The 22,264-nt window shown below is 35.3% G+C and overlaps 1 protein-coding gene across 6 annotated transcripts in view; it reads left to right on the top strand.

Annotated features, from left to right (window-relative positions):
- The window catches only part of LOC135194854 (adenosylhomocysteinase-like 1), a 284,838-nt gene that overhangs the window by 122,487 nt on the left and 140,087 nt on the right, over positions 1-22,264 (top strand). For 4 of the 6 annotated variants that reach the window (XM_064221084.1, XM_064221066.1, XM_064221075.1 and 1 more), the window contains one exon: positions 21,210-21,306. In XM_064221084.1, coding sequence (XP_064077154.1) covers positions 21,210-21,306 — 97 coding nt within the window. Of the gene's footprint in view, positions 1-8,355; positions 8,707-21,209; positions 21,307-22,264 lie in introns of all 6 variants that reach the window. The other 2 variants (XM_064221058.1, XM_064221050.1) reach the window with 1 other exon arrangement.

A 22,264-nucleotide genomic window follows, 5' to 3' on the forward strand; every position in this document is an offset into this window, starting at 1 on the left:
CTCACTCCACAGGAATAAATGCAAGAGATAATCATTCTTTCAATCCACAGGAATAAATGCAAGAGATAATCATTCCTTTGGGGTGAAAGATAATTCTCATATCACTGGGATAAAGAATGGAGATTCTTGATTTCGTCCTCACCCGACAGGATTATATGCACCAGATAATCCTTCCTGTGGGGTGAAAACACCAAGCAGTTCACATCCCACTGGGGTGAAGAAAGTCCTCACCTTACAGGACTAAATGCACTAGATAATCCTTCCTGTGGGGTGAAAACACCAGGCAATTCTCATCCCACTGGGGTGAAATCATCCACAAAATATTGACGAGATATTCTCTGCTTTTCTGATTGTCCAGCCAAACCGTAACGGTCTATTTGCGTCGAGACATTTGTGGGGGTCAGACATTTCTCTCTTGGCCCCAAAAAATGTATTGGTTGGCCCTCTCTCTCTCTCTCTCTCTCTCTCTCTCTCTCTCTCTCTCTCTCTCTCTCTCTCTCTCTCTCTCTCTCTCTTTAGGCTGTGATAATTGGCCTTCTTATTATGATGTGATTGTGTTTTTCAGTTTCAATCTAGTTTTTCGATTTTTAAAATTTTTTGTCCAGTTTTTATTTATTTTGAACATAAAGAAAATGGTAATTTATTGTATTTTCAATTTTTAAAAAACTATTTTTCCAGTTTTATTAATTTTGAACATGAAAAAATTAATAATTTCGTAGATTCAATGTATATTTTTTTTTAAATTTCCAGTTTTTATTTTGAACAGAAGGAAAGTGGACATTTATTCCATTTTCAATCTAGTTTTTAATTTGCTTCCAAGTTTTTATTTATTGCGAACATAACAAATACTACTTTTATACAAATAAGAATAAAATGGATGATATTTTTCAGTTTCAATCTAATTCTTTTTTCCAATCCAGTTTTTTAATTTGTTTTAACACGAAGAAAATTGAGTTAGCATTGTCAAACAAGGCTACTTCACAGTTTTCACCGTTTTTCAGGAATATCAACATTCCCCCCCCCCCCCCCCCGCCCCAACCCCCCCCAAAAAAAAAATCCCCAAAAAAAAAAAAAATAAAATAAAATAAAAAAACTTCGTTCCTATTGTCATGTATTTGGAATCTTGTATCATTTTTTTCTATCAAGAATCCCTTTGTGAAAAAAAACACACTCACACAAATAGTCGTCTGTATTGTCATTTGTTTTTTTGTTAATGTATGACATAATTATTGTTATATCAAGAATCCCCTTACCAAATTAAATAAAAATAAACTCGTCCATATTGTCTTTTTTTTTTTTTTTGCATAATTTTTTTAATAATCAGGAATCCCTTTGTTATAGAAAATACAAAACTCGTTAATGTTATAATTTATTTTTGGAATCTTTTAAATTTTTTTTTTATATCAAGAATACCTTCGCCACAAAAAAGCAAAAAAAAAAAAAAAAAAAAATTATATCTGGAATCCGATTGCCACAAAAATCAAAATTCTCGTCAGTGTTATCATTTAATTCTTATTTCATTCAATTATAATTTCATTCAATTAAATCTTATTTCACTTCATTCTTAATTACCTCCATTTTGTGCCTTGGACTGGAGATCAAGAAGGCAAGTAACCAGTTCCTCTTAGAACACCTCGTTACTATAAACTATTGTCTCTCTTTCAAACAACCTTGGCTATGAATCATTGTGTCTGTCTCATTTCCTCAAACTTCCAATTCGTTCAGATATCAATGGACGAATCTTGTATTTCCGGAAGTGGGGGTTTTCTGAGTTGATTGAGAAAGAGGTTCAGTTGTTCATGTCTGGATTTTGTCAGTTCAAATGAAAAGGTGTAACTGATGGTCTAGTTTTACGGTGCAGAGATTTTGAATGGTAAATATTTTCCCTTTCTGTATTGGCCATCACCTTCTGTTACTTATTTCGAATTTACCCCCATAATATTTTATGGAAGCTTGAATTTCAAGTGAGTGGCCTCTGTGGGTTGCTTGTTCCATATGAATAAGGTTCCTCCTAATAATAATAATAATAATAATAGAAAACAATCAAGCAAAAGGTCCTCTGGGACTATGGTATCAGAACAGAGAGGGTGGTACGTGCAAATAGACCAGACGTGACTTTGGTTGAAAAAATCAAGAAGAAAGTGTCACTCATTGATGTCGCAATACCATGGGACACCAGAGTAGAAGAGAAAGAGAGAAAAGATTGATGAAAATCAGGACCTGAAAATAGAAATAAGAAGGATATGGGATATGCCAGTGGAAAATGTACCCATAATCATAAGGACACTAGGCACGATCCAAAGATCCCTGAAAAGGAATCTGGAAAATCTATAGATGCCGAAGTAGCTCCAGGACTCGTGCAGAAGAGTGTGCTCCTAGAAACAGGGCATATAGTGAGAAAAGCGATGGACTCCTATGGAGGCAGGATGGAACCCGGAACCCCACACTATAAAAACCACCCAGTCGAATAGGATGATTGTGATAAAAAAATAATAATAATATTGTATTTTGCCAATAAAAGCGCCAAAGTATAATAATTGTCTCATTTTATTGTGAAAAGACTTTGAAAGACATAGCTGTTCATGTCATGATCTTTTTGTTCGTGAAAATGAAAAAAGGCAAAGTTGTTTCATCTAGGACCAATTGATAGACGTTTGTCAAGTGATTCTTTGAAGGTCGTAGTCGTTCGTTTCATGATTTTTTTTATTGGAACTGAAAAAAAGTAAATTGTTGATTTTTTTTTTTAATCTAATGGAAATGAGAAAGTTTAAATTGTCTACCCACAGGGTCAGTTTTGATAGACGTTGGTCAAGTGATTCTGAGAAGACTAGTCCCTTGTCCCGTTTGTGTATATTTTATGTGTTTAGGACACTATTTCACAATACCCTGCGTGATATATGTTAGCCAAACAATGCACGGAAGGGGGAACTGACCTTAGTAGTTGGTTCCAAGGTAAAATTCGGTAACATGTGCTCCAAATATCACACCTGTGTACGGTACTATTAAATACATTTCGTATGTTTGTGTGTGGGACTTCTGAATTGATGTAATGGGTGGTTGTGTGTATTAATAATTGGCATATTGTCATTTTCCGTATTCGTTGATCTGATTACTCTTTTATTAAAGTTATATATATTCCCAGTAGGGGAGTCGTGCCATCAGTGCACCTCATGCGGTGCACTGTAGGCATTTACTTAAGGGGTTCTTTGCAGCGTACCTTCGGCCCCTAGCTGCAACCCCTTTCGTTCCTTTTACTGTATCTCCGTTCATATTCTCTTTCTTCCATCTTCCCGACAACTGAGTCATAGTGCAGCTGCTTTGAGGTTTTCCTCCTGTTACACCTTTCAAACTTTTACTGAATGACCTCATTGGTCTCAGCGCTTGTGACCTTCTGTGTAAGTTCGGTGTTCAGTTCAATTAAAATGGTTCATTAATGTAATTACTCTTCGACTTCGTCATTCAATTTTTAGTTGATTTTCGATATCTTTTATTTTCTTGTTTTCACTTCCGATATAAACTTTTCTTGCTTTTATTTTTTTTCCAAGGACTGAAATAATTTTTTTTTTTTTTTTTTTTTTTTCCAAGGACGGAAATAGACTTTTATCTGTCCCGTCTTCTTCAGGTACAAAAGAAAAAGGTCGCTTCTATTTTCTGTTTTTCTTCCAGAGTCGTTAAAAGTTAGGTTAGGGTGAGGTGGGGTTGGGGGGCGGGGGTGGGGAGGGGGGGCCCCGTTGTAGGGCCTTTGGAGATGAAAGGAATAAGGTGGAAGCTTTTTTCTTTTTGGGGAACTTTTTTTATTTTCTGGGACCTTTTTCCTTTTTTTTATTTTTTTATTTTTTTGGATATTTTTCTTTTTTTTGAAATTTTCTCTTCGTATTGGATTTTTGGGAGCTTAATTCTTTGGGATTTTTTCTTTTTTGAAGTTTTCGGATTTTTTTTAGAAATTATTTTCTTTTGTGGGACTTTTTGCGTAAACAACAAATTTCATTTTTTGGGGGGGAACTTTTTTTTCGTAAAGTTTTTATCTTTTGTGAGTTTTAGATTGATTTCACTGGCTATTTGCCAGAGTTTATATATATATATAGATTGCCTTGCTATGTCATCTTAATTTTGAAGTGATTAGACTCACTCTCTCTCTCTCTCTCTCTCTCTGTCTCTCTCTCTCTCTCTCTCTCTCTCTAGAAAAAAGATTTTTTTTTCGTAAATTTAATTGAGAATATTTATCATAAATATTTTCACAGTAATATAGTCATTTTAGTACATTTTTTATCATCCAAAATTCATTCACATTTCTATATTTTTAATGTATACAAAACTGTTTTCTTTTTTCTTAACTGTGGCGTGCAAGAATTAAGTTTTGTTTATTGTCCATAATTTAAGAAATTAATTTTTTATTGATTTTTCTTATAAAAAAAGCTTTTATAAATTTAGTCCTGAGAAAAGGATGCAAAAATTAAGTTTTTGTTTATTCGTGTATGTTAAAAAAAAATTTTGAATTTTTAAATTTTGATTGCCTATCATTTAAAAAATTAATTCTTAATTGTTTTTTTTTCTTATAAAAAAAACGATTATAAAACGAAGCCTAAGAAAAGAATGCAAAAATTAAGTTTTGTTTATTCTTCTATGTTAAAAAACCATTTTAATTTTTAAATTTTTTATTACCTTTAATTTAAAAAGTTAATCCTTAATTTTTCCTTATACAAAATACAAAGGTGAATGGATGTTCAGTCTTCAACGGAGAGAGAGAGAGAGAGAGAGAGAGAGAGAGAGAGAGAGAGAGAGAGAGAGAGAGAACCTGGTCCAGTTTTCCCCTCGCACTTATTTTTCCGCCGTAACTAGCACCCAGTGGCGTGGCACGAGTTTGACCTTGTTAGGGAGGTCCCTAGTCATTGTTTCTCTCTCTCTCTCTCTCTCTCTCTCTCTCTCTCTCTCTCTCTCTCTCGCCAGTTGTGTGTGGGCGTATATATTTTGGGGGAGGATTCAGATGTGTTCACTTCCTATTGTTTTGTTACGTGTTCATTTGGCTATTTCTGGGTGCGTTCATTTGGTTGTTTTTGCTGCGTTCCGTGTCCATTTCTGGCGCCTTCATTTGGTTGTTTTTTGGCTGCGTTCATTGTCCATATCTGGTGCATTCATTTCTAGCATTGGCGTGTTCAGGTGGCTGTTTTGAGTGCGTTAATTTGCTTGTATTGGTGTGTTCACTCGCCTGTTTACGGTGCGTTCATTTGCTAAGTTTATAGCGTGTCCATTTAGCTGATTTCGGGTATGTTCTTGTGGTTCTATTTGTGTGTTCGTTTGGCTGTTTATGGCACGTTCATTCGCTTAATTTTTGGTATTCTTTCGTCATATTAGAGATGCGTTCATTTGGCTGTTTTCGGTGCGTTCAGTAGCGTGCGTTGGTTTGTTCATTTAGTTATATTGGATTTATTACTAAATTTTTCAGTTCTTTATTTCGTTTAGCGAATATTTTGAGTAAATATTAAATATCCCTCTCGCGAATACTTGTCATATTAACTCTTATATTTACACTAAGAAACGCGAAATGCATGTGCGCATGCGCTAAAGGGACACGCGCAATGCGCACGAGAGAGAGAGAGAGAGAGAGAGAGAGAGAGAGAGAGAGAGAGAGAAGACGAATGTCGTACCCATTTTCTTTCTTCAAGCACTCGCTCGTTTTTAAAAGAGGGACTGAAGTAAAACTCTTTTCTGTCCGGTATACGTAGTTTCAACTCACTCGAGGAAAGAGATACTATATAATTTCCTGTCGTTGTCTGTTTGTGGTTTTGCGTAGCCAGTGTTTGTGTGTGTGTGTGCACCATTCGTCTCTCCATCTTGCACGCAATATTGCGTGTAGCAGGACATTATTATATATAATATATCTAAGGATTTCTATATCTTCCTTTTCCAATATCCACTATTCATTTTCTGCCATTTTAACTCAACCTTTTCATAAATTAGGTCATTACGTCGAGATTTGGCGCGGGCTAATCTATATTGACACTTCGCTATCTGCTAAAACCAGCAATCAGGATTATGGTCAGGGGGGGCTCCGCTCCCCCCTACTTCCAAACACTAAAAGGGTGGGGGGGGGTGTTGTTTTTGGGCGATTGTGATTGATTGGTGGTGATTTGTCGTGATTTTTTTTAATAGCTGTAAAATCTATTTATTGGAGTTTGTCTATTTTCGGATGGTTATTGCGCGGTTTAAATCACGAAGACAAAGGCGTATTTTTTTTTCTCTCTCTCTTCTCTCTCTCTCTCTCTCTCTCTCTCATCTCTCTCTCTTCTCTCTCTCTCTCTCTTCAAGATAATTTACTTTTAGAGCAGTTTTTACTCTCTCTCTCTCTCTCTCTCTCTCTCTCTCTCTCTCTCTCTCTCTCGTCAGCAGTATACGTGAAAAAGGGCAGAAGTAAAACATGACATATATATATATATATTATATATATATATATATATATATATATATATATATATCTATATATACATATGTATACATATACTATATATACATATACATACATTATCAAATCAAGGCGAATTCTGTATACTTCCCGCTATAACGAAATATCCGGAAACACACCTTGCAGGAGTAGTAGCATTTTATTTGCCATTATCCCCCCTCCCCCCCCCCCGCCCTTCCCCTCCCCCCTTCTCCGCCCTTGAATCTCTCCCGATTGGAAGCGAAACTCGAAAAGAAGCAGAGAGGAAAAAAAGTAACAACAGCCTCATTATTCGGTGTAACAAACCGTGATTCGTTCGCATTCGTCAGACTCCAGAATGAGCTGGATAAAATCGTCGTAAGGGTCTCATTTTTTTTTTTTTTTTTTTTTTTTTTTTTATAGGCAGGTTTTTTCGTTACAGTCTTAATCAGTTTTAGCCGGTCTTTTTCGGTCCAGTCCTAATCAGAGAGAGAGAGAGAGAGAGAGAGGAGAGAGAGAGAGAGAGAGAGAGAGAGAGAGAGAGAGAGTCTCCAGCAGCAAGATACCCGAAGCAAATAATTTCTACTGGCGTTATACCCCTATCGCTATAGCCTCCTTCAAAAGCTAATCTACCTGACACGCGATGGAGCGTGTACGAGAGTAATTTGCAGTCCGTGAAATTCTGAAAGGACACGCCCAAAATATGTATGTCTGTATGTATATATGCATGCATATACATATGTATATATATATCTCAAGTATAAAATGCCCCATTAAAACACACTGATTTAAAGCTAAGGACTATATATATTTCGGTTGACTGACACCCACCCTTATCAAGTAGTGAATGACAGAAGGAGTTACTTCAGTTAAGTATATCTTAGTTTAACCAGACCACTGAGCTGATGAACAGCTCTCTCATAGGGCTGACCCGAAGGATCAGATATTTTTAACGTGGCTAGGAACCAATTGGTTACCTAGCAACGGGAGCTACAGCTTATTGTGGGATCCGAACCACATGATATCGAGAGATTAATTTCTAATCACCAGAAACAAATTCCTCTGACTCCACGTTGGCAGAGTGGGGAATCGAACTCGGGACTACCAACCAATAATCATTGTACAATGACATTATTATTTGATGATGACGCTCGCGAAATAGCCTTTAATTGCCTATAATGATAAGGATGATATTATGATAGAAATTCATTTCCGTAAACAGCGGTCATTATACGAGTCATTATTAGCTGATGAGATGATGATGATAATAATGATTTGAAGTTGATATGAAATAAATGTGAAAACTGCTCATTATATGAAATCATTATCATTTGAAGATCTTGATGATATGATAATGCTCGTGAAATAATTGTTGATTTGCTATAATGATGATATGATGACTCGGGAAATAGGCTATAATGATCGTAATGATAATGATGATGATATGATGGCTCGATAAATAGGCTATAATGATAATGATGACACGATGACTCGCGAAATAGGCTATAGTGAGGGTAATGATAACGATGATAATATGATGACTAATGAAATAGGCTATAATGACGATAATGATAAATGATATGATGATTTGTGAAATAGACTATAATGATGACAATGATAATGATGATAGGATGAAAATAGACTATAATGATGACAATGATAATGATGATAGGATGATGACTCGTGAAATAGGCTATAATGATGGCAATGATAATGACATGATGACACGTGAAATAGCCGATATATATTATATATATTATATATATATATATATATGTATATATATATATATTTAATTATTTAACTGTATGTAATGATAATAATATAATGATAATGATATGATAATAATAATGGCGAAAGAACGCGCGCTAAAATAATACCAATTTACAATGACGTCAAACCCGTGTCCTCACGCTCCCCTCCCCCTCCCCCTCTAGAGAACGTACACGCTCTCCCTCCGCGGCGGGTGGGCGCCCATTTTGGGCGGCGCGGGCGAGGTGCGTCTGGGCTCCGGCTCGTCCATCACCCGGATCAATGGACACACGATGGCCCTGCCCACGCCCATTCCGGGCGGCTGGGGGCAGCGCCTCTCCTGCGCCCCCGACGGGGACGTCGAAGGGGAGGAGGACGAAGACGACGAGATGACCAACGACCTGAACAAGTCGGATCATGAGGATTATAATGAGTATAATGAACGTGATAATGATAACGATGTTTGTTTGAACGAGAATCTGGATTACAGTGATAACGAAGGTGGGCGGAACCACAAGAAGCAGCAGCAACAGCAGGTAGGGAAATGGGCGTGGTTATAGGTGGGCGTGGCCAGTACTATACATACATACATAATATATATATATATATATATATATATATATATATATATATATATCTATATTATTAATTACACCTGTTTTCTCTTCATGTCTCTCATTATCACCCTGTATAATTACACTTCAACTGTAATTAATCCTAATTTCCTGCCTCCAGTGACCTGGAAGACTGGAATTAGATTTTTTTTTTTATTTCCATTATTATCCATGTTTGTTTTTTTGGGTTTGGATATCTCAAGAACTGTTCGACAAGATTGAACGACCCTTGCCTGGAGGTTAACATTTGGTAGTCAGTAGTGAAGGAGACCACCTGGTGGTTGTTATTATTATTATTATTATTATTATTATTATTATTATTATTATTATTATTATTATTACTATTATTATAATTATTATTATTATTATTATTATTATTATTATTATTATTATTCAGGGGATGAACCCATATTCATATTGAACAAGGCCACCACATTGTACGTTGACTTAAGATTATTATTATTATTATTATTATTATTATTATTATTATTATTATATTCAGATGAACCCTATTCATATGGAACAAGGCCACCACGGGACCCATTGACTTTAGAGAGAGATAAGTTATTTGTATAGTTTAATTAGTATAAATAAATAAAAATTGTAAACTATTAGATTAGAAGGCGAATTACTGTAGGGAATAATGCGTTGCATCTATACTCTTGAACCAGAGTGGTTAAAATAGTATTGAACACACTATGAAACCTGGAGAGCATGCACCGTAGAATTGTAGTCCGATTATGATAATCTATTTCCGAGACGTGACCTTATACATAGCTAAATCCGATCTTGTGGTTAGTATGTGTATGTGTATACCTAACCCAGACATTTTTAGTGTTATTAAATCATCTGAATTAGGTTTTTATTCCGTAGAAAAATGGTCGTGAATATTTTATAAATCACCCTATTTTTGCCATATTGTAAGTATTTCATGAAGTCGCATTCACTTAGACACCTTTAGAACTGTTTTATGCCTCAGAAATAATCATTTTCGCTTATTCGTGGAGTAAGCTTACAAACTACTCTGTTGTTTTTGTTGTTGTTGAAGTTGAGGGGTAGGAAAGGTCTATGGAAGAGCCTTAAAAAGGTCTGAAAATGTGTTTTGCTTTGAGTTAAAGACGTAGGAATTTCAGGATAGGATATTTATGATTTATTTACTGGAATGAAGATGTAAAGAATGACTAATGTGCGTGTCAAACAGTACAGAAAAGTTATTTCTCATAAAAGATGTCGTCTTTTTACAATTTTGGTTGGTGAAACAGGGCTGTGTGTCTGGTGATTTTAGCACATTTTAATTCATTTGATGGACTGAATTTAGAGGCTATATTTCTGTTCAGGTATTTTGAGTTTCCACTTATAACTGAGAATGTATGAACGTGTTTAATTTGTGTCCTTGTATCCACATCAGTGGAAAATCTTGCACGCGTCCCGAGTAGGCTGGAGGTCGGATCACGCCTTGTTTTATCTCCTCTATTACCCTACTTATAAAGAGAGAGAGAGAGAGAAGCTTTTTACATTACCCACTCTTGGAGAGGCCTCTCGTTTGTTGCAACATATCACGTAAACCAACTTATACTGATGATGGCATTATCGCTACAAGGCCACATTCAGTATTCATGTCGTAAATCCTGTCCCATGACCTTATTATGACATATTCACTGTCATCTGTACTTCTTCCAGTCACTGTATTTCTCATGATGTCACTGTACTCTTATTTGATCTTTGGAACATCAGTGACGATTAAATCTGTGACGCCAGGTCGGTGCCTAATCAGTTGATAGTGCCAGTTTAGAGACACTACACATATCTGACCTATGGACATCAGTGACCATTAGATCTGCGACGCCAGGACGATGCTAAACCGATTGATTAGTCCCACATAATTACTTCACGGTATTGCATTGGGATCTGAATTCCAAAAGTGGAGAGAGAGAGAGAAGAGAGAGAGAGGTAGAGATTGAGAGAGAGAGAGAGAGAGAGAGAGAGAGAGAGAGAGAGAATCTTTCAACGTATTCATAAGACAAACTCATAAAGTATCCTCGAGATGTATCTGTGTGTGTGTGTGAGAGAGAGAGAGAGAGAGAGAGAGAGAGAGAGAGAGAGAGAGAGAGAGAGAACCTTTTTACGTATTCATAAGGCAAACTCATAAAGTATCCTCGAGATGTATCTCTGTGAGAGAGAGAGAGAGAGAGAGAGAGAGAGAGAGAGAGAGAGAGAGAGAGAGAGAGAGAGACCGACCTCTACATCTATGTATGTATACAGTTCCGTTATGTATACAAAATGAAACTTAGCATTAGCTCATACAAGGTACATACCAACCGCGTTCTCGAGAATCTTGAATTTTTCATGTTCCTTCAGAAATAACTCTGGCTTGCGTTTATAAAATGGTTATCCAGAGAGAGAGAGAGAGAGAGAGAGAGAGAGAGAGAGAGCAGGCTTACAACCGCTTAGTGGCCGGGCGTTTTAAAGTGAACTCAATACCGGCTCTGTGCAAATCCTTTAAGTGAAATCAGTAATAGTGCTCAGACTTTTTTTTTTATATAGATTTTACAGGAAGTAGCTTTGTATATCTATGTACTATATACGAGAGAGAGAGAGAGAGAGAGAGAGAGAGAGAGAGAGAGAGAGAGAGAAGGGGTTGGAGGGAGAGGGGTTTCTGTCTGTGTCTCATATAAAATATTATATCTAAAGTTGTTCCATGGCTTTCTTTTTCTTTTTTTTTTTTTTTTATTTTGAAGGACCCTGGTCAACAAAAGTTTGGAAAATTCCCTGGTTATTGCCCTGGAACTGTATCATAATCCCGCGAGAGAGAGAGAGAGAGAGAGAGAGAGAGGAGAGAGAGAGAGAGTTAGTTACAAGGAGTTACAAGGATTAGGATGTCTCAAAGACTTACATATCTCTAGGTGCAGGTTTTACTGTGCATTCACAGTGTCCTCCTAATGATTCTGTCTAGCTTTCTTTTAAACTTTTCCACACTGCTGCTGTTTACGAGAGAGAGAGAGAGAGAGAGAGAGAGAGAGAGAGAGAGAGAGAGAGAGAGAATGAGAATGAAATTGCTTCTGGACGGGAGACGACAACAAGACGAGAGAATTAGATTAAGGCCAGATAGTTGGAAAACTTCAGACGACTCGAATGAGTTCGTCATGGTCTGGTCTGGAGGCTCCCTGGACCTATGACTCTACTGGAAAGTTCCAGTGGCTACCTGAAGTTGAGGAGAATGCTTACAACTATCGCCTCTGCTCGATATAGTGTACGTCGTCAGTGAATTGTAATTGCTTATCGATTGGCAATGATTAAATCAAATTGATTGCTTATCGGGTTGGCAATGATCAAATCAAATTGATTTGATCAAGTGATTAAATCGTTGATTTTTTCATTAAAAATAATCATGATTTTTTCATTTTTTCTTTTTTTTTATTTGAAATCAAACAAATTGAAAAATATGGTTCGGAGGTTAATAAAACTTAAACATAACTGTGCTGCATCTATTTATTTTGATATAAAGAAAAATTACAAGTACATACTATAGGGCAGAACTTGAAGCCTAAAAGATAAATCAATAGTAATTCTGTCATAAAATACATTTTGAAGAAATAAAAAGGATTGAAAAAAAATCTCAAAAATAAAAAAAATTAAAAAATAAAATTAATCACTGATTTTTCATATATTTTTATTTTTAAAAAAGTTTAAAAAAATCACCAACGCTGTTATTGACGTCAAATTGTCAAGGAACCTCTGCTCATTCACTTACATCAGCTTATAATCCTGGATTACCTATTTAGGTCACTGCTTTTGTACCATCTTCACTCTTTTATGCTAAACTGCTAATGTTGTTATTTTTTAAGCACTGGCATTTAATTTTATGTAGTGTTTCTCTTAAGTACGAGGACTTTTTCTATATATGTATAATTTTTCAATAGGTCTGGAACCTATTAAAGAAGATAGTATCTAGTCGTCAATATAGAAGTGATTTGAAATGATGCTTAGCCTAGATGTGAATCTCTCTCTCTCTCTCTCTCTCTCTCTCTCTCTCTCTCTCTCTCTCGTAGTAGCCATCTTGCTTGGTGAGACGTACCCGCGTGAAGTCACAATAATCAACAGATATCACAAGTTTAACATACGACTAGAATTTGAGAAATATCTAGAAGTGTTCGTGAACTATCGGTGATAAGATTAGTGTGAAAATAGTAGGATAAAGCGCCTTTCTAAGTTAGTTTATCAAGTGTAATACTATAAATCAGAACCAAGATGGCAGTAAGTTCCAACTAACTGCGGGAAAAGGTGGCGTAATTTGGCGTGTCTAGCAGATTCGCAATACGATGAGGTAGCAGGAAGGGAACTGGCATTTCTCATCTATGAAATCAGCAACAGTCCTAACCAAAAAGATACAAAAGCATTCATAGATATATTAGAAGGATATAATCCTTCAAACTGGAACAAATCTAATAAAACATCTTGAAAATAATTGAAGAAGTTCCAAATAAAATCCAAGTGGTCAAGAGACTCATAAAGAAAATATACATAAACCAACATATTCCGACAAAGAAAATGAATAAGTGGTGAATCTTGTGAATATCCTAATTGATGCATTAGGAAAAAGAATGCCAAAGCATGCAAACTGTGTTAAGGTTTGGTATAGCATAGTCAATCCACAAAACCTAATCAGAAAATGTGCTGCATGCAACATTCCGACCCATCCACAGTGTGCTGAGGTAATACAAGATTTGAGAAAAGATACAAGAATTTTTTGTTCAACATGTCTATCATGGATAGACAATGTTATTAAATCAAGATTGAATGTACAAATAGTTGAGGATGAAGAAGAAGAGGAAGAGGAAGAAGAAGAAGAAAAAGAAGAAGAGGAAAACGGAAGAGAAGTAAACAAAAATGAATGACAGAAAAAAATAAGGAAAACAAAGAACAAGATAAAAGTATGGATGCAGAGATACTCATTGATACTACATATGAGGCAATAAAGCAGCATACCTACGAAGAAATAAACATTACGATATGACAACAGAAAAGCAAATCCCGAAGAAGAGGCTCTACCCAGATCTACACAATGACGGGAAAGAGGAAAAAATAGACAAGAAGACAAAATCTGCAACCTTTTGAAAAGAGGGAATTGCAGAGTTTGGAGAAAGATGTTACTACAAACATCCTAAGATATGTCAAAACTATGAATATATGGTAAATGTGCATACTTAGATGGATATGGGGATGATTGCAGAGATCTGCATCCAAAAATATGTAAAAAACCTAAAAGAAGGAAAAGGATGTAAGTTCGACAAAAAATGCAAATATATGCACCCCTGTAGCCATGAATCATAATCAAATAAATAACCAACCAAGTAATAAAATCCAAAATAAGAAAGAAACAATAAAGAGAGAATCAAGAATATCAGTAAAAGAGAAAAAAGCAAACCACCAATGAGATATGCAGAGGTGTCCAGCAAAAAATTTCAAAGCATCAGCTCCTGAAATTCTACTCAAGAGATAATAACTGTATTTATTATACAAGAGGATATTGCAGAAACGGAGAAAATTGCAGATTCAGACACAAAATGAATAATTATGATGAAGGAAGATCAAATATTATGGAAAGTTGGATTTTTTAATGTCAGAATTTCTGGAAATGAAAAAAAGAACAACATACCAGAACAGGAAAGAGACATGGGAAAATCCTTATTACTACCAGTATTATGAAGGAGAAAAAACGCGCAAACCATCATAGGTGATGAATGCGCAGGGTTTTTTTAGTTTGTTCGAGTAACTCAAAAAGAAAAATAGAGTAACTTAGAAGACTAACCCAAAATGAAAAGAAAGAAAATAGATATAATGAATATAAGTGAAACCTGGTATTCCAAGAGACTGGGAATGATGATCAATAAAAGGGTTCCAAACTTATAGATCAGATAGAAAAAAATCGGAATCAAGGGGGAACCGCAATATATGGGAAAGACAAAAAAACAAGGAAAAAAATATATGAGAAATATAGTAACTCAGAATGTGAACTATAGCGGTAGAATTTGAATCTGAAAAATTGATGAACATAGTAATATAGACCTCCTAATACTAAAGAGTTTGACTTAATAATTGAAAAAATTGGATGATATATGTAGAAATCACAAGGACTGGACTATTCTCCTATCTGGTGACTTCAACTTTCCTTTCGTAGAATGGAAAGAACGAATAGGAGATTGTGGTTGTACTTATACATATAAAAAAGAGAGTATAGTAGTGCAGAAGATAAGAGGCAATTTGAAAAGCTATTAGGATTATGCTACTAGAATACCAACATTCAACAATAATCACCTGCCAACAAGAAAGGAAACTACTTTATTTACCTAGTATTTGTGAACGAGATGAATTATGTTAAAGAAATAATAGTTTTATAATGCGAGTATTTCAGACCATAATGTCATAGAATTAACAGTTCATTCCAAAGCAAGTGAAAATAGAGATAAGCAAGAAATGAAAAAGTGGGAAGGATATGGAAAATACAACTTCTACAGTAAAAATATAAAAATGGTCAGAAATTAATGAAGAATTAAACAAAAGATTGGGATAACATTTTCGTAAGTGATGACATAAGGGTAAATACGGAGATATTATATAAAATATTGGAGAAAATAGTGGAAAAATATATACCGAAGAAGAAAAGTAAAACATCATTCATGCATACCAAGAGACAGAAGGATCTTGTTCCAGAAAATCAGAAAGTGGAAAAAAGGTCTTGCAAAAGAAAAAAATGCATGGAAAGTTATAGAACTAAAAAAGTAAGATAGAAAATGCAGAACAAAAGATTATACAATCAAAAGAAAATGAAAAACGGGACTTGGAAGAAAAAACCCTATTAAATATCAAGCAAACCCCAAACTATTATACTCATATGCGAAGAAGATGAATAAAAGAAGAATAGAAATAGGCCCTCTGAGAAATTGAAGGGAGATTAACGAATGAAAAAAAGGAAATTTGCAACATACTGGCAGAACGATATAGAGAGAATTCACCCCTAGAATAGATAATGAAGATAATGATATAGAAGTAAGGGAAGAAAATAGTGAATATTTAGCTGACATAGAAATTAATGAAGCTGATATTGTGCAGGCAATTAATGAAATTAAAAATGGAGCTGCTGCAGGGCCGGATGGAGTCCCTGCTATTTTGTTAAAGAAAGTAGTTCATTCTATCGCAAAGCCACTTGCAATATTATTAAGACAAAGTGTAGATACAGGCAAGATTATGATGAGCACAAATTAGCATATATCACCCCTACTTTCAAAAGTGGATCAAGACTAGAGGCAAGTAATTATAGGCCTGTGAGTCTAACATCACATATTATGAAAGTGTATGAAAGGGTAATGAAGAAAAATATTATGAAACATTTAATAAAAATAATTTGTTTAATATAGGACAACACGGTTTCGTACCCGGAAAAAGTACACAAACCCAACTGTTAGTCCACCGTGAGAACATATTCAAAATATGAAAAGCGGAAATGAAAACACATGTGGTTATCTAGACTTTGCAAAAGCTTTTGACAAAGTAGACCATAATATATTAGCAAAGAAAGAAAAATTAGAAAACACAATACCGTAGATAAAGTAGGAAGATGGTTTAAAAGAATTTTTACACAAGAAAACAGATAGTTATTGCAAACGATGAGAAATCGGATGAAACCAAGGTAATATCCGGTGTGCCACAAGGTACGGTGCTAGCTGCAATATTGTTTGTTATTATGATTGAACATAGACAGTAATGTTAAGGATTCGGTAGTGAGTAGTTTCGCTGATGACACAAGAATAAGTAGAGAAATTACTTGTGATGAAGATAGGAACGCTCTACAAAGAGACCTTAACAAAGTATATGATTGGGCAGAGGTAAATAGGATGGTATTTAACTCTGATAAATTTGAATCAATAAATTATGGAGACAGAGAAAGAAAGCTATATGCATATAAGGGACCTAATAAGAGACAATCACAAATAAGGTAAAGACCTTGGTGTGATGATGAATAGGAACATGTTATGCAATGATCAAATAGCAATTTCTGTTGGCAAAATGTAAAGCAAAAAATGGGAATGTTGTTACGGCACTTTCAAAACAAGAAAAGAAAATGAACACATGATTATGCTTTATAAAACATATGTTCGTAGTCCACTTGAATATTGCAATATGATATGGTACCCACACTATCAAAAGGATATTGCACAAATAGAGAGTGTACAAAGGTCCTTTACAGCTAGAATAGAAGAAGTTAAGGACCTAGACTACTGGGAAAGACTACAATCCTTAAAATTATATAGTCTGGAAAGGAGAAGAGAACGCTACATGATAATTCAGGCATGGAAACAGATAGAAGGATAGCAGAAAATATCATGGAACTAAAAATATCAGAAAGAGCAAGCAGAGGTAGATTACTAGTGCCAAAAATATACCAGGAAAAATAAGGAAGCACACAGGACATTAATCCCACTACGCACCAGCATCGATAATGCAGCGTCTATTCAATGCGTTGCCAGCTCATCTGAGGAATATATCAGGAGTGAGCGTAGATGTGTTTAAGAATAAGCTCGACAAATATCTAAACTGCATCCCAGACCATCCAAGATTGGAAGATGCAAAATATACCGGAAGATGTACTAGCAACTCTCTGGTAGACATTAGAGGCGCCTCACACTGAGGGCCCTGGGGCAACCCGAACGAACTGTTAAGGTCTGTAAGGTCTGTAAGGTCTCGAAAAATAAAAGGGTGCAATAAAAGACTCTCTCTCTCTCTTCTTCTCTCTCTCTCTCTCTCTCTCTCTCTCTCTCTCTCTCTCTCTCGTCTCTTTTCCCAGGATGGCTGGTGACCTTTCCAGAATGACCTGGAGGCGGTTCTGATAACAGGTTATCAATAGGTGGTGACCTAGGTGACCTGTGTAAACGACACCTGTGTCATGAATTCTTGAGGGCTTGATATTGAACGTTGCTGTGGGGGAGAATTAAAATAATAATAATAATAATAATTGCTGTTTCAACGGCATTTAATTTATATAGATCTTCTCAATTCTTCTTATTATCTTTTTCTCGTCAGCATGTAGCTGGTGTATTAAGTTTCCTAAGGACATGTAAAGATTTTCATTTGTCTTAGGTTTATTCCTCTAACGTGTCGACAGCGCACAGGCAGTCATCTATGAGAGTTTACAGTACAGTGAATTAAGATACAGTTTACAAGTATTTATAGCATGCTATAAATACTTGATACAGTTTACAAGTATTTATAGCATGCTATAAATACTTGTAAACTGTATAAGATACAGTTTACAAGTATTTATAGCATGCTATAAATACTTGTAAAAACTGTATCTTAAATTCATGTACTGTAAACTCTCATAGATGACTGCCTGTGCGCTGTCGACACGTTAGAGGAATAAACCTAAGACAAATGAAAATCTTTACATGTCCTTAGGAAACTTAATACACCAGCTACATGCTGACGAGAAAAAGATAATAAGAAGAATGAGAAGATTCTATATAAATTAATGCCGTTGAAACAGCTATTGTATTCAATGCTACTGCCCTCAGAGAAGGCCTCCTTCCTAATAATAATAATTATTATTATTATTATTATTATTATTATTATTATTATTTTTTTTTTTTTTTTTTTGCTCTATCACAGTCCTCCAATTCGACTGGGTGGTATTTATAGTGTGGGGTTCCGGGTTGCATCCTGCCTCCTTAGGAGTCCATCACTCTTCTTACTATGTGTGCCGTTTCTAGGATCACATCTTCTGCATGAGTCCTGGAGCTACTTCAGCCTCTAGTTTTTTCCTAGATTCCATTTTCAGGGATCTTGGGATCGTGCCTAGTGCTCCTATGATTATGGGTACGATTTCCACTGGCATATCCCATATCCTTCTTATTTCTATTTTCAGATCTTGATACTTATCCAATTTTTTCCCTCTCTTTCTCTTCAACTCTGGTGTCCCTCCATGGTGATTGCGACTCATGAGTGATACTTTCTTCTTGACCTTGTCAATCAACGTCACGTCTGTTCTGTTTGCACGTATCACCCTATCCGTTCTGATACCATAGTCCCAGAGGATCTTTGCCTGATCGTTTTCTATCACTCCTTCAGGTTGGTGCTCGTACCACTTATTACTGCAAGGTAGCTGATGTTTCTTGCACAGGCTCCGTGGAGGGCTTTTGCTACATGAATCGTGCCTCTTTTTGTACTGGTTCTTGTGCAAGTGACCGGGCATTCATCTTGCTATTTGTGGTTTATGGTTTCACATTTCGTATTGCACTTCCTACATATGGGAGAGATGTTATATATAATATATATATATATATATATATATATATATATATATATATATTATATTCATACAATTGCATATATATAATCCCCAAACACATTCACACTGGTACTACCTAAGTGAGAATTAGGATCCCACCTGAGGAGAGGAATTGCTCCCTAATTGTTGAGGGTGGGGGGAGGGGGTGGGGGAGGTTCCTAACTCCTCTCTCTGTGGCCAGCGACAGTTTGCTCTTAATTGCTGATATCGGATTCTGGGGAATTGGTTAACAGCCTCGTCTATGCTCTCTGTTCGGTGGGCACAGTGTGTGGTTACTGTGTTTTAGATTTTAGTGTCTTTTTGTGTATGTATGTACATATATGTATATATATCTCAAGTATAAAACCAGAGTGTTTTAATGGGCTTTTTATACTTGAGACGTATCCTGTTTTAAGAGAGTGTGTATATATATATATATAATATATATATATATATCTATATCTATATATTTATATAGACGTATCCTGTTTTAACAAGAATATATACGCAATATATATAGCATACATAAAAACATAACCCCAAATACACACGCGTTTGTAAACAGATCCCATTAATTATACGTAATCCATTTTGAACAATAGTTTAATACTTTATATTAATAATATCAATAAATACATTATACACATACACACGAGTTTGTAAACAGATCCCAAAATTAATTAATAAACGTAATCCACTTTTGAATTAAGAGTTTTAACAATAGTGTATATATATATAATATACATATACATACATAAATACATACATATACACACACACACACACAAGTTTGTAAACAGATCCAAACATTAATTATTAAACGTAAAGCATTCTTGAACTAAAACAGACATTTTAAAAAATTATTATTATTATTATTATTATTTTTTTATCACAGTCCTCCAATTCGACTGGATGGTATTTATAGTGTGGGGTTCCGGGTTGCATCCTGCCTCCTTAGGAGTCCATCACTTTTCTTACTATGTGTGCCGTTTCTAGGATCACACTCTTCTGCATGAGTCCTGGAGCTACTTCAGCCTCTAGTTTTTCTAGATTCCTTTTCAGGGATCTTGGGATCGTGCCTAGTGCTCCTATGATTATGGGTACGATTTCCACTGGCATATCCCATATCCTTCTTATTTCTATTTTCAGGTCTTGATACTTATCCATTTTTTCCCTTTCTTTCTCTTCAACTCTGGTGTCCCATGATACTTTCTTCTTGTTTGTTTGTATGGTGTTTTTACGTTGCGTGGAACCAGTGGTTATTCAGAAACGGGACCAACGGCTTTACGTGACTTCCGAACCACGTCGAGAGTGAACTTCTATCACCAGAAATACACATCTCTCACTCCTCAATGGAATGGCCGAGAATCGAACCCGCGACCACCGAGGTGGGACGCAAGCACCATACCAACCACGCCACCGAAGCGCTTGATATTTTCTTCTTGATTTTGTCAATCAACGTCACGTCTGGTCTATTTGCACGTATCACCCTATCTGTTCTGATACCATAGTCCCAGAGGATCTTTGCCTGATCGTTTTCTATCACTCCTTCAGGTTGGTGCTCGTACCACTTATTACTGCAAGATAGCTGATGTTTCTTGCACAGGCTCCAGTGGAGGGTTTTTGCCACTGAATCATGCCTCTTTTTGTACTGGTTTTGTGCAAGTGCCGGACATTCGCTTGCTATGTGGTTTATGGCTTCATTTTTCGTATTGCACTTCCTACATATGGGAGAGATGTTATTTCCATCTATCGTTCTTTGAACATATCTGGTTCTTAGGGCCTGATCTTGTGCCGCTGTTATCATTCCTTCATATTATTATTATTATTATTATTATTATTATTATTATTATTATTATTATTATTATTCAAAAAGAAACCCACAAAATTACTGTGTATAACGTGTTTACTTATAAATAGTTACATTTTATTTTACTTATATAAATATTTATAAGTAAACACGTCATGCACAGTAATTTTGTGGGTTTCTTTTGCAATCTTCAGAGGAAAACTGAAAGAGGTTTTTTATTATTATTATTATTATTATTATTATTATTATTATTATTATTATTATTATTAATTTTTCTCCCTTCTTCCTCCGCAGGGTGAATTGGCCATGCCAGGGGGCGGAAGCAAATCTTCCCGTCGGAGGTACCGAAGCCGTTCGCTCTCTCAGTCATCCACAGACTCCTATTCCACATGTGAGTATATAGCTTTTTTTCATTTTATTTTTATACTGTGAAACGGATATTTTTTATATTCTCTCGGGTGTGGATTTATTCCACTTGTAAGTCTTTATTTTCTGGATAGATGGCATGGGTAATTTTTTTTACATGAATGTGGGAGTTAGTTTTTTTTTATGAAATGGGTAAATTTTACACGAATGGGGAAGTAGTTTTTTTAGTTTATAGTTTTTTTTTTTCGTAAGATGAAATGGGACTATTTTGCACGTTTGTGCAAGTATTAATTTTTTTTTTTGTCAAATGAAATGGGTATATTTTTCACGGTTGTGGAAATAGGATTTTTTTTAAGATGAAATGGGTATATTATACATGAATGTGGGAGTAGTATTTTTGTAAATGAAATGGGTATATTATTCACGAATTTGGGAGATTTTTTTTCGTAAGATGAAATGGAAATATTTTACACGTCTGTGGAAGTAGTTTTTTTGTCAAATGAAATAGGTATAGTTTACACGTGTGTGGTAGCACGTAGTTTTTTCTCTTTTTCATAAGATGAAATGGGTTTTTTACATATTCGTGAGTAGTTTTTTTTATTGCTATAAGATGAAATATGTTTTTTTTTTTTTACATGTGGGAGTATTTTTTTGTATAAGATTAAATGGATACTTTTTACGCTTGTGGGAGCAGTTTCTGTTAGTTTAGAATATGGGTGAATTGTTTTTATACATGGGGGTAGTTATTTTTTATAATATGAAATGGGTACTCGTTTTAAACATTTGGGAGTTTTTATAAGATGCCATAAGTAATTTTACACTTAGGAATATTTTTTGGGAGTTTTTATAAGATGCCATAAGTATTTTTTGGGAGTTTTTATAAGATGCCATAAGTATTTTTTGGGAGTTTTTATAAGAGGCCATAAGTATTTTTTGGTAGTTTTTATAAGATGCCATAAGTATTTTTTACACTTAGGAATATT

Source organism: Macrobrachium nipponense, chromosome 20 (genome assembly GCF_015104395.2).
Source record: "Macrobrachium nipponense isolate FS-2020 chromosome 20, ASM1510439v2, whole genome shotgun sequence".
In the NCBI taxonomy this organism is placed as follows: Eukaryota; Metazoa; Arthropoda; class Malacostraca; order Decapoda; family Palaemonidae; genus Macrobrachium; species Macrobrachium nipponense.